At 43.2% G+C, this 13,757-nt stretch overlaps 1 protein-coding gene across 4 annotated transcripts; it reads left to right on the top strand.

Moving 5' to 3' along the window:
- Nucleotides 1–4,407: 4,407 nt before the first annotated feature.
- PLPBP (pyridoxal phosphate binding protein) lies at nucleotides 4,408–13,744 on the top strand (the record flags this gene model as incomplete). Of its 4 annotated transcripts, none has more annotated exons than XM_084232466.1 (8): nucleotides 4,408–4,506; nucleotides 6,710–6,817; nucleotides 6,902–6,931; nucleotides 8,020–8,095; nucleotides 10,547–10,681; nucleotides 11,864–12,006; nucleotides 12,440–12,538; nucleotides 13,622–13,744. In XM_084232466.1, 8 exons carry the CDS (start codon nucleotides 4,408–4,410, stop codon nucleotides 13,742–13,744), a joined length of 813 nt encoding a protein of 270 aa, XP_084088592.1. The 4 variants fall into 4 exon arrangements, with proteins under 4 accessions (XP_084088592.1, XP_084088591.1, XP_084088590.1 ...); XM_084232465.1 differs by having other exon boundaries at nucleotides 6,896–6,931; XM_084232464.1 differs by having other exon boundaries at nucleotides 6,896–6,931; nucleotides 11,840–12,006.
- Nucleotides 13,745–13,757: the final 13 nt, after the last annotated feature.

The following is a 13,757-nucleotide window of genomic DNA, read 5'->3' as shown; positions in this document are numbered from 1 at the left end:
AAACAATAAACAACTAATTTGTGAGCATCACATAATTCTTGGTAGGTGCTGTAGACATAATTTAGCATGATGATGAATCCAAGCCCTCTGTAATTCTGCTCCAAAGGGCAGTGGTACTTTCAGCTGACCCCAAATTCATTTTTTGAAGTATTTATTTTTAGGGCCTCCCCCGTGGCGCAGTGGGTTGAGCACCACACTGTGAGGCTGTCTACAGCCTCTGCAGCGCTGGTTCAATTCCTGGCCGGCCAGGGAGATTCCCACATGGAACAACAGACCTCTCCTGCCTCTCCCGCTGCTCCCCTCAGCAGTGTCTTGGGTCCATCTGTCTGTTCTGCTCCGCGCTCTGTCTCTGGTGAATTCTCTCACCCTCCCGCACCTCTGACCTGTACCCCAGTTCTTGTATAAATTTTGAAAATCTTTTTAAAAAAATATTTTTATTTATTTATGCATACAAGAACTGGGATGTAGGCCAGAGGTGCCAGGGGTAAGAGGATTCACCAGAGACAGAGTGGGGAGCAGAACAGATGGATCTACTGAATACACTGCTGAGGGGAGCAGCCGATAAGACAGGAGAGGTCTGCTGCGCCATATGTGGGTTAGTTCCCTGGCTGGGAATTGAACTCAGGCCATCATGGTGATAGCACTGAGACTTAACCCCTGTACCACCAGGGAGGCCCCCAAATTCATTCTTATATCAATTTCATGAAAAAGTCCCAGCCTCTGCTCTGAAAAGCAGCCCAGTCAAGTAAAATACAGAATGCCCAGTTAAATTTCAATTTCATATAAGCAGTAACTTCTAGCATTAATGTGTCCCAAATATTGCATGAGACATACTTAGAAACCAATTGCTATGTATATGATTTCCAATTCAACTAGGTATATATACTGTATTTTATTTGCTAAATCTGGCAACCCTAGCGCAGGCTTTCCCAGGTTTGTAATGGTGCTCCCAAACTCTCTTTGGTTTAAGAGCTTACTACCCAAATAAAATGACCTTACAATTGAATAGGTAAGTTTAGAATTTAGTTACTGAAGTTAGACTACCAAGATTCAAATCCCTGTTCCCACTTCTTAGGTGCATGTTATTGAATAAACTCTTTAACCACTCAAAGCCTCAATTTCTTCCTCTATAAAATGGGATTGAGTGGATTGTGACATAACACTTACAACAGGGTTAGCACTGTGTCAGCATGTGTAAATGTTCAGAAATAACTATTTCCATTTATCTAGAGAGAAGCACTAGAAAGAACACAACTATTAAGTGGGTACCGTTAAGTCGAAAGACAAACAAATGTGATAATAGAGTAAGATATAAGTAGAATAGCACTGTAGAAAGAAAGGAACTGCATTGCAACACACCAGACACATTACTGAGAAAACACTTCTTCAGAAATGTGTGTAGAAAACAAGCTGGTTTGGCTCTCTTGAGAGAAGTTGCCAAATGCTGGGCTACAATTCAAAAGACTTGAGGAGGCTAGAAAGGAAACAAAATACTAAAACAAAAGAAAGACAGCTCATGGCTTGACCGAGAAAAGGCAGGAAGAAAATTTAACAACTTCTCAGTTACAAGCTACTTAATGTTTGGCTAGGTATTCTCTGGTTCCTCAGAGACCAAAGAAGAGCACATTGCCTGCAAGACATTTTAAAAGATTTTACTTAAGACTGGCTAAAATTTGAAATGAGAAGTAATTATCTGCAAATAGAAAATACAGGGAGTAGCGTGAATGACATTTTCATTTTTGATGGTCTTCAGAAATTGGGGGAATTCAGTGCTGCTGGAGATGACGTAGAGAATGTCATTCTATGTGAATGATCAAATAATCTCGATGTATGGCTGGACCAATGGACAGGGACACACACACACACACACACACACACACACCCCAGATCTAGGGTTCTAGAATCTACATTGACATCTCAAAAGCCAGCTGTGATGGCATGTTTGCTAAGTGGCTGCTATCATGGCCCTCTGCCCAGGTTAAACTGAGACGTGGGCATTATTTCTCTACTTCAAAGTCAAGTAAGTAGGCAACAGTAATTTTGTATTTTTTTCTGTTCCCTCCAAAGAATCACAGTGAGTTTACTAGAAAGAATTTTAAAACCCATCGATGTTTTTATCATAATTCAGGGCGTGAAACTACAGAGGTGAATGTTTTTTTTTTTTTAAGATTTATTTATTTATACAAGCACTGGGTACAGTCAGTAACACAGGAGTGTGAGAGGATTCACCAGAGACAGAGCGGGGAACACAACAGGTAGACCGACAAAACACACTGCTGAGGGGAGCAGTGGGCACAGCAGGAGAGGTCTGTCGCGCCATGTGGGACCTTCACCAGTGGCCGGGGATCAAACCGGTGCTGCAGAGGCTGTGGCAGTTTTGCAGCCCAGCGCTCAACCCTTGCACCACCAGGGAAGGCGTGGAGGTGAATGTTTTAAAAGCTTGATGGCAGTTACTGGTGACCAAGTATGTAGGTTTAGATTGTTTTTAAAATCTGTTCTTCTGGGTATTTGATTTTTTTAATCCTTCTCTTTTTCCCCCTTTGTGCTTGCAACTATTTGAGCAACTTAAAAGATAATTACTGGTGAAGAAGTGATTTTGGACTTGCATTTTTCAAGACAAGGTAGTAGGGAAGGATGAAAGGTTAAATTGGACAGTTGAAGTCCCAGGAAGTGGAAGAAACTAAAAGAGAAAAAAAGCGGAGGGAAATTAACTCAAAAGCACAGGAAGAAATTGGAAAATGTGGAATGGTAACGTGAAGGGTCAGCATGATGTTTTTGTGTTCACATTCGTTCTCATAAGGCTGTGGAATAGTAGAAATGAGATACGTCTAGAAATGAATCCCCGACAAAGCCTATCTTTCTCATCTTGCTCTCCCCCAGTGTACCTTTGCAGAAAAGCTCCTCAATAAATGTGGACTGAAGGATAAAGCATTGGGCAAGGGGCACTCACATTCACTGAATTTTGCACTTGCTTTGGGGGAAGCACTCTGCTAAGCGTATTACATATGTTATCTTGATTGATTCTTACTGCAACTCTGAAGGAGATACTCTTTTATACATGAAAAACTGAGATGTTCATTAACATCCAAGTTTACAGTTTAGTGATATAACCAAGACTCAGGTCATGTCAGTCCACTACCCTCTTTGACTTAAAAATGCTGATCCCTTTTCTGATGTCTTTTTGGGAACCACACACATGTACTCCGTGGCAGGGAAGGGTCACCTTTAATTCAGGGCTTATTAAATGAAGATATTTCTACTTGTTATAGTGTTCTGTAAGGGTTGGGGAAAAATTCCCTTCTTATAGGTCCTTTGGTCTTATGATTAAATTGACAGATTAAGGCCTCCCTGGTGGCGCAAGGGATTAAGCACCACACTATGAAGCAATCTGCAGCCTCTGCAGCACGAGTTCAATCCCCAGCCAGGGAGCTACCCACATGAAGAGACAGACCTCTCCTGTCTCGCTGGCTGCTCCCCTCAGCAGTGCATTTCAGTAGATCTGCCTGTTCTGCTCCCCACACACGCTGGTGAATCCTCTCACCCCCACCCCCAGTTTACACCCAGTTCTTGTATGCATACATAAATAAATCTTTTTAAAAAAATTAACTGAGGTAAAAAGCTAAGTCTCTCACTCTAGCAGCTTCTAAATCTAGTTCCTGGGGCCTCCCTGGTGCCCCAAGGGGTTAAGCACCGCACTAGGAAGCAATCCGCAGCCTCTGCAGCGTGAGTTCCACCCCCAGCCTGCCAGGGAGCTACCCACATGGCAAAGCAAACTCTCCTGTCTCGCCCGCTGCTCCCCTCAGCAGTGTATTTCAGTCGGTCTGCCTGTTCGGTTCCCCACTCTACCTCTCGCGAACCCTGTCACCCCCTGCAACTCTGGCCTGTACCCCAGCTCTTGTATGCATAAATAAGTAAATCTTAAACAAAGGAAGCAATCAATCAATCTAGTTCCCGGACACAGAAATTCTTCAGTGCACAGCTCCTTGAACAAGGACGGGCAAACCGACGCGGCATTTTGAAGGTGAAGAGGCCCCAGGGAACAGATCGCGGTTCTTCGCGTCAGAAAGGTCCCGCGGCGGGGGGTGGGGGGTGTCAGCAAGACGCGGCGCGCACAGGGGCCACAGCACGAAGGTTCGCGCTTCGCGCTGAACGGCGCCCGCAAGGCCGCGGCACCCGGCGCCCGGCCAGGCTTTCCGCGGCGACCGCCCCAAGATGGCCTCCGGGGGCGGGGCCTCTCGCGACTCGCCCCGCCCGCGGGCCCCTCCCCCGCGCCTACGGGAGCCGATTGGGTGCGACAACTCGGCGATGCGCCCCGATTGGGCCACACGGAGTCGTGACTGGGCGGGACCGGAAGGCGGCTGGGGCCGGGGGCCGCGGGGGGCCGGGGCGCTGCGCGGGTCCCGGGGGATGTGGAGAGCTGGCAGCATGTCCGCCGAGCTGGGCGTCGGGTTCGCGCTGCGGGCGGTGCAGGAGCGCGTGCAGCAGGCGGTGGCGCGGCGGCCGCGGGTGAGGAAGGGGATCCCGGGGGACGGTGGGCGGCCGCTCTCGGGAGGGGGACACCTGCGTGGGAACGGGTCGTCACGATGACGCACGAGGGTCTCCCGAAGGGGCGGGACCCGGCCGCCGCCTGGGGTTGGCGCGGACTGTAGATGCCCCCAAAGACTAGCGCAGGGTTTCCCCGGTCGGTGTCGGGTTTTCTGGAGGTTGACTTGGAGCATCCTCCGCTGCCCTGGAGGATGGCCCGTCTGCAAGCACCGCGGCCTGGGCCCGTCCCGCGTCGTGTGTTAAGGGTCTGTCACACCGCGGAAGCGCCAGGCCTGTGCCCAGAGCTCCAGAGAGGACGGCAGCCATCAGAGCACCCGAAGGAGGCCAGGGCTGCAGAGTTCAGGCGTATGGCAGTGCCTTCCAGCTAGTAGATGCTCAGTAAATGTCAGTTCCACGCCTAGGCGAAGGAGAGGGTGGATTGGCTGACCTTTGAAGGCCCCAGAAGTGCACTTGCGTGTTTGGGACATGAAGGCGCTGACGCCCAATCCCCAGCAGTTTATTTTTACCCCCTTATATACATTTTATGACCTCTCAGAATTTCATTAAGCCAGAGGTCAATATCTGCCCTTCTTCGTGCAGTTTTTTTTTTTTAAGATTTATTTACTTATGCATACAAGAGCTGGGGTACAGGCCAGAGTTGCAGGGAGAGGATTCACCAGAGAGAGAGTGGGGAGCAGAACAGGCAGACTGGCTGAAGTACACTACTGAGGGGAGCAGCAGGCGAGGCAGGAGAGGTCTGCTGCACCATGTGGGTTGCTCCCTGGCTGGCTAGGGATCGAACTCCTGCAGAGGCTGTGGATTGCTTCATAGTGTGGTGCTTAACCCCTTGCGCCACCAAGGAGGCCTTATTCGTGCAGTTTTAACCTGAATGGTGTGGTGTGAGGCAGACCTGAACAGACAGGTCAGAAATCTCTGATCGAGTATGTATAGTGTCACAACACAACACTGGACATAGAAGACTTGTATTATATAATCTTTCCTAGCTTACTAATTAGATGTGACCTTGGACAAGTCACTTTGAACTACTCTGACCCTCAGTTTCCTCATCTGTACAGGTAACAGAATGAACTCTGGTAGCTATAAGCTCCCTTCTATTACTAATATTCTGTGATTTTCCAAGAAAAACAAGGGATTCTGCTAATAAACATCAGTCTGGGGGCAGCAGTCCACCCAGCACAGCTCTCGGCAAATGGGCTTCCTGCTCCACCATTCTCTCTGGAAATCCAACCATTCATCAACACTTCTAGGAGTTACAGCCTGCTCTTGTAAAAGTCTGGTAATGACAGCACTCAGAAGAATGAAAAGTTTTTGCTAATGATCTGACTCTTTATACCCTTTTTAAAAAAACTGATTCTGTAAGATTTCCAGAGGTTGGTGAAGTACATGAAAACTGAGCTATGTTATAAAGACAGGTGGTGAATCTTTCCTCTTTGTTGCTGTAGATTTGGTTGCAGCAGAGTAGCTTTGCACTTTGTGTAGTGGTCAGGTGATGGGGTCAGATAAGGGAATCCTGAATCCAGAGTTTTTTTGTATCCAGATCTCGGATCTCAAATCTGCCACTGGTTCTTGATTAGACTAAAGTAAAATTAGTTACCCTAAGTGAGTCATTTTTGAGAGTGAATGGGGACAGTTATATTAGTAATTATACCAGTACCAGAATTAATTTCAAAAACTGTCAACTTCGGTGTTTCAGAAGCCAGGAGTAACCTCCCTACTAATCAGGGATCCTCTACCCTTAATAAAGTGATTCTTAAACCTCCAATCTTGGTATACATGTTAATCATTTGAAGAGTTTTCAAAAAGAATCTCAGACCCTCACTCCAGAGATTCAGATTCACTAGATCTGGAGTGAGTTTGCTGATGCAGTTGGTCAAAGTTGGCACTTTAAGGAAATGCTGCCTTTACTTATCTTGCCCAGCTTTCCCAGGAGAGAAATGTCTTTTGTTAGATATTGAAGTAGCTAGCATGTATTAGATTTAGATGTCATGCATACAAGAAGCCTTTAATTGACATTATTTGAGAGTGAGCTCACTGCCGTATTGGAAAATGGATCTTAGCAAATGCCACGTTAAGATCTATGCTGATATGTTCAACAGGATCTTACAAGACTTACAGGAATAATATTCCCAAACACTAACGTATATGGCTCTTTCCTTCTTGTCAGGATCTCCCAGCCATCCAGCCCCGGCTAGTTGCAGTCAGTAAAACCAAGCCTGCAGACATGGTGATCGAGGCATATGGTCATGGCCAGCGTACTTTCGGGGAGAACTATGTAAGAGCTCTTTTCCAAAGTTTCCTTGGAAGAATCATGGTTACAATGCCTCTGACTTGTTCTTTTTTAACCCTTCAGGTTCAGGAACTGCTGGAAAAAGCATCAAATCCTAAAGTGAGTGGATGTCTGAATTCTTTTATATCTAATTCTTTTATACTGACTCAGTTGAAAATTAGATCATGTTGGTGGTTGAGTGTTAGGGCAAGCAATTGGACTGCCGGTAGAAATGTCAACATTCACCTTAATTAAGTCCCACAAAGTTCTTATCTAGAGTTTCTTTATTAAAACTATAGTTTTCTCTTTTGTGGTTTTATGGTATGATGATTTCAGGAGCTTGGATCCTTCTGAGATTTGAAAGTTTGGTTTTTGTTTTTTGGTTTTTTTAAGATTTATTTATTTATTTATTCATTTATACAAGCACTGGGTACAGTCAGAAGCGCGGGAGGGTGAGAGAATTCACCAGAGCCAGAGCAGGGAGCAGAGCAGGCAGAAGGACCGAAGTACACTGCTGAGGGGAGCAGCGGGCGGCAGGAGAGGTCTGCGCGCCATGCGGGACCCTCCTCCGGTGGCCGGGGAGCAGCCGGGGATTGAACCGGCGCCGCAGAGGCGGCGCGCAGTTTCGCAACCCAGCGCTCAACCGCTGCGCCACCGGGGAGGCCCTGAGATTTGAAAGTTTTAGCCAGTTCATCCTTAATGGATGACATCTGAAAGATGGAAGAAGTTGATGGGATTAAGAAACAACAATAGGGCCTCCCCTGGTGGCGCAGTGGTTGAGCGCTGGGCTGCGAAGCTGCCAGCAGTCTCTGTAGCGCCCGTTCAATCCCCGGCCACTGGCTAGGGTCCCACATGGCGCGCAGACCTCTCCTGCTGCCCGCTGCTCCCCTCAGCAGTGTATTTCGTCAGACTGTCTGTTCTGTTCCCTGCTCTGGTGAATCCTCTCACCCTCCCGAGCTTCTGACTGTGCCCAGTGCTTGTATAAATAAATAAATAAATCTTAAAAATAAAAGACACCATGGCTCACTTTAAAAAAAAAAAAAAGAAAGAAACAACAATAGAAGTCTTAGGTCTTTCTCTAAGTATCCTTAGGAGCCTGACTGGAAATGGCATAGTCATGAAAGGTCAGAGAAGGGAGTATGTGAGGGTTTGAGCCAGCAAAGCCTCTATAAAGTCTGAGTAAAACATGGTTATCTTTTTCTCATCAGATTCTGTCTTCATGTCCTGAGATCAAGTGGCACTTCATTGGCCACCTACAGAAACAGAATGTCAGCAAATTGATGGGTAAGCTAAAACTCTAAATATGAAGACCGAGCTCCTTGTACTACCTTCTTTGGAAGAAAACAGATTTTGGAATATTCCTAATTTACCATTTGTGTTTTATAGTTTCTTTTAGCAAATATATCATAGATCTTAATATAAGGGGGAAAACTTCATGCCAAGAATAGGATGAGTTCACAGTTAACTGAGTGATGTATACTTGATAACCTGCCTGCCCGACCTCACATTATTTGGTGATCTTTAAAATAAATTATAAAGAATTTTAGCCCGTAAAAATTTTGGATGTTGTCAAATGCTTTTACTTCATCTATTGAAATGATTATATGGTTCTTTTTCAGTTTGTTAACATGTTGAATCATATTTATTGGTTTTCAAATGTTAAATCAACCCAGCATTACTGGGATTAACTCTACTTGGTCATTAAGTATTACCTTTTAATATAATGTTACATTTGGTTTGTTAAATATTGCTTAGAATTTTTGTATCTGTATTCATAAGGGACATCAGTCTATAGTTCTCTTATAATATCTTTCTTTGGGTCTGATCAGGGTAATGCTGGCCTCATAGAATGAATTTGGAAGTGTTCCCTCTTCTTCGATCTTTTTTAGAAGAGTTCTTTTGAAATTAATCTTATCTCTTCCTTAACTGTTTGGTCACATTCACCAGTGAAGCGTGGAGTTTCTCTGTGGAAAGAGTTTTAACTATAGTTTCAATCTCACTAATAGATACAGGGTTCTTCATATAATATTTTTCTTCTTGGGTAAACTTTGGTATGTTGTGTCTTTCAAGAAATTTGTCCATCTCATCCACTGCAGTTATAAGCAAACTGCTTTACACCCTGGCAGAGATGCTTGGGGAAAGCTCTGTTATCTCCTTGGAGGGCAAACCTTTGTGCACGCCCCCTTTTGTCCCCTGTGGGATCCCAGCAGAAGGAGGGTAATCCCTTCACCCAGTTGCCAAACAGCCCTCCCATCCCTGAACCTTCCTCCCTCCCTCCCTCCCTGAAAGATCTGACCTTTCCAAACCACTTCAGATTCCACTGAAGCAGACCATGTTCTCCCCAGGGACCCCTGTTGGAGGGGCCTGTACTTTTTCTTTCTTTTTTTTTTTTTTTTTTAGCAACACCCAAATGCTCTATCTTTTGCTTCCCTTTCCCGTGCTGCCAACTTCTAACCACAAGAGTGACTCTATGCTTGTCTATTTAAAAAAAAAAAAATACAAAAGAAGAAACAATGTAATGTCCATTAACAAGAATAGTTAATTGTGATTACCTGTTCAGTGGATCTGTGGTACTGATAGGGGAAAATCTCCTCTGTGTACTATGAACTGGAAGCAAACATCCATATAATATCTAGTGTGATCCAATATATGTGTTACTAAAAAAAGCAGAATAACAAGAAACAATATATTAGGGGTGTATGTGTGTGAGAGAGAGTTTGGATGGCGATACTAAAACAGATGTGGAAGAATCCTCATTCCAAAGGCGATAATAGTATCTTCTAGAGTGGGACTTTGATATTTCTACTGCATATACTTCTATATTGCTTACATTTTTTTAAATCAAGTATGTATACTATTTGTCCTTTTTTTATGTATTTTAAGAAAGTAGCCTGAACTCAAATTCAGTATTAAAAATACGAAATCAGTTCACCTTAATTCAAATCACAGCCCTGGTATTTGTTAATTTTATAAATTTGAATAAGCTATCCTTTCTGAGTTTGTTTCCCTATATGTAAAATGGAGATAGTGTTGTTTCATGAACCTATAATGAAGATTATAAAGACATAATACATATGGAATGGTTAGTATATTACCTGAAGGATTTCCAAGTTCATTAAAATTAAGCTGCTGATAATTACTTTTGTCTTCATTGTTATTTATTTGAGCAAGATTAATATGTCATTTCACATGCAGATGGTTTTGATGACCTCAGTGTTAAATTTAGCTTTCAGTGTTTGGGTCATTCTGATGTCCTTGTTATATAAGAATATCCCCATTCCAGATATTTCTATAATGTGGTGGTACCATGTACAGGAAGCACTTTGGCCTCCCCGGCTATCCTTTCTTCATTGTTATCTTGATCTGTTTCTCTCAGTTTCTCTCAGATCTGTTTCTCTCAGATCTATCCTGCTATTAGGAATTGCCACAGTTATCAGCTTCTAGAACATGTGGATAGATATGCTGCCTGATTTTGGTGTGATGGTATTTCTTATTCATCTGTGCCAATTAGACAGCAAAGATGAATCTGACATTTGATGATAATCTGATTCAAAGATGGTCTGACATTTTAGTGTATAGCCAATAAAACTGTCATGTAACTCTTAGTACAGCCGCAATTAATTATCTTCTTCTTTTCCTGGGAAATTATTTTTCCCTCCACCAAGAAAAGATTTGTTGTGCATTTCTTGCTGCAGTTAGGTGAGTGAAGAACTACCTTCCTGTTTCTCATTACAGCTGTCCCCAATCTTGCCATGCTGGAAACAGTGGATTCCATGAAGTTGGCAGACAAAGTGAACAGTTCGTGGCAGAAAAAAGGTTCTCCTGAAAGGTTAAAGGTTATGGTCCAGGTTAACACCAGTGGTGAGGAAAGTAAGTGACCGTAGCTGAATTATAGCTTTTTTTCCCCTTAGAGTTGAAGCTCAGGCAGGCCTAAGTACCTGATAGCTACAGTTCTAGAAAGAAATTACAGACATTTAAGCTATTTTGTGTATGATCTAGAAGGCACAGTGACATCCAGTCGAGTCCACGTGTTATTCTTTAACACACCATGATTGTTATTTCCTAATTATTGAGGGAATAGGACAATGGGAATCAAGATTGTGACTTTAATCTTCTGGAAACTCCCAAAAGTCAACCATCAGTCCTGAAAGAGGTTTCAAAGTTACATGTATAATATATTTCACATCTAAGCCCTCTTTGGTGGCGCAGGGGTAAAAGCCTCAGCACTGTCAAGCTGTTGGCAGCCACTGTGGCATGAGTTCAGTCCCCTGCCAGGGAGCTAACCCACATGGCGCAGCAGACCTCTCCTGTCTTGCCCACTGCTGCTGCTCTGGGCAATGGGTTTCAGTGGATCTGCCTGTTCTGCTTCCCACTCTGTCTCTATTGAATCTTCTCACTCCCCGCACCTCTGGCCTAAACCTAAGTCAAGTTTATTGTATCATTTTTCATAACTAGCTATAATTTGCCCTGATTAAAAATTGAAATAAATGTTTTTTGCCATCTTCTCTTAATAAAAGAGAATATCAATAATCCTTATAACTTCATGACAAACAATGTTTGTTTGTTGCAGATTGCTCCTCTAGTTGATTGGCAGGTTCAGTTAAATTTTACAAATATATAGTCAAAACTATTTAATATATACTTACTTTTTTTTACAGTTCTACTCATAAAACAGCATAACTGTAGAAATACCAGATTTAGCAAAATAACTCACATTCTCTAGCATTTTGGCAATGTAAATCCTCTTGGTGTCCCAAGAAACACAGTGTCCTTTTTCTTCCTACTACTCTAGCTTTTCTCATCTCAGATACTAAGATAAAGAGGGTTGCATTTATTGCTGTTTCCTTGGGAAATTCACAACCTGACCAGAAAGGGCACAACATAGACAAGACCTCAAAATTAAAGTTACTTCTTAGAACTTGAGGATAAGTTCTTTCAAAAAGTCCCCTTATCTGAGAATCACCTCTGTTATAAGGAAGGGATGAAAAGGGAGTCTTTTTCTATCCACTTAAAACATTTTGGTGTAAGTGTCTTTTGTTTATTTCTGTGAAGGTAAACACGGCCTTCTGCCTTCAGAGACAGTAGCAACGGTGGAACACATAAATGCCAAGTGCCCCAGCCTGGAATTTGTGGGGCTGATGACCATAGGAAGCTTTGGCCATGACCTTAGTAAAGGACCAAATCCAGACTTCCAGGTACTGGGGGCTAGAGAGGAGGGATTGCTCACAAGCTAAAGAAGCATCTTAGTGAAATGCTATTGCAGGACTGACTGTTGTAGTAATTTCAGAGGCATCCCAGACACCGCCCATCATTATAACCTGCTTCTAAAGTTTTCTCATAAGTAAAAGAGAACAAATTCCCAAAGCCCCACAGACCTTTCTCAACTCAATTTGAACCTGGCTAAAACACAGTCTTTAGAGAAAATGATCTCTTTATTCCTCTCCAATGACTCATAGTTTTGTTTACTTTTTGAAAGTAAGTCTGCTAAAAGCCCTCTCAGTAGCTTCTGGCAGTTTTCACAGGCTCTGAAACAAATAATTCTTGTCAGAGATGTCCAGATTCAGCCACTTTGAGGCATCCTTCAAGAAGGCAGGAATAAAATAGGTGTCAACCTTGTCTTTCTATCAGTTGTTACTGTCTCTCCGGGACGAGCTGTGTAAAAAGCTGAACATCCCTGTGGACCAAGTTGAACTGAGCATGGGCATGTCCATGGACTTCCAGCATGCAGTGAGTGTCTTTCTGGGTGCCCTTTCCTCTCTTCTTGGTCCAAAAGACCACAGCAAGAGTCAGTATTTGCTGGAGAAATTTTGAAATGCCTCATTATATCAGGTCCCTAGTGGAATGGTTCTCAACTATTCCAACATCCCCCTCCTTCTTTTTGGAAGTGAAATGTGTAGGAACTATAGCCTGACACATAATGTCTTTAACTTAGTACAATCCCTTAAGTATGAGCTATAGTAAAATCAGAAGAAATTATACTGTAATTTTTTTTAAAGAGCCATTTCGCTATATAAATGTCTTGGCATGGATATATGACTGTAAGTCATAATGAGCTAATCTGACATTTAACCTCATGCTTATGAAGGTTATTAGAAATTGGTGATGGGTATGATGTAGTATGCATTTGAAGAGACATGAGGTTGGACTCAAAACTTACACAGCGCTCCAAAGCAATGTTATCTCAATTTAAAAATAAACATTATGTATAGATTCTCTATAAATGCAGCAACTGTAAGTTTATGCTAATATACATATGCTGTACTGGCAACTCCAATACATCATTTCCTAGAATAGTAAATAACTTGATAAAGTTCCATAATCAAAGTATAAACTTCCCTCTGTATATTAAGGAGTTGCATTCATAGATAATTTCACATATTAAAACAGTGCAAAAATGCTGTGTGTTTATAAGTAAAATATAATTAGATCCCTTGCTCAAACAGTGAAATGTTTTCATCTACCCACCAATGGGTATTCAAAAGGTGTGCGGGCCAAAGCAACTCTAGATTATTGTTCTTGCTGTCCTACACATCTGCCGTTTGGTTGGTCCCCACCCAACTAAATGCTAGTCAGATTCCCCAACCACTGTGAAAGCCATAGAAATCCTTCCTTATTTCTTAGCTAACCCTCAGAGTAACCCTTAGAAGTAGTATTCCCCCGAGGTGGACCACTACCCACTAGCCCTTCAGCTGTATTGCCATCATTCTTCCTAGAAGACTCTTGAGAGCCAGAATGAGAGGCACAATTTAAGCATTTGCTGAATTTCATTATTTTCAACCTGGCCTTTGATACTTTCTCTTCTGCCCACAGATTGAAGTAGGATCTACTAATGTTCGAATAGGAAGCACCATTTTTGGAGAGCGAGATTACTCAAAGAAACCTGCCCTGGACAAGTCCACAGCAGACTTAAAGGCCTCAACGGAGGTGGCATAGGCACACTGAGCTG

The sequence above is a fragment of the Talpa europaea genome (assembly GCF_964194135.1).
Source record: "Talpa europaea genome assembly, chromosome: 4".
Lineage (NCBI taxonomy): Eukaryota > Metazoa > Chordata > Mammalia > Eulipotyphla > Talpidae > Talpa > Talpa europaea.
This window is presented reverse-complemented; position numbering and strand designations above follow the sequence as displayed.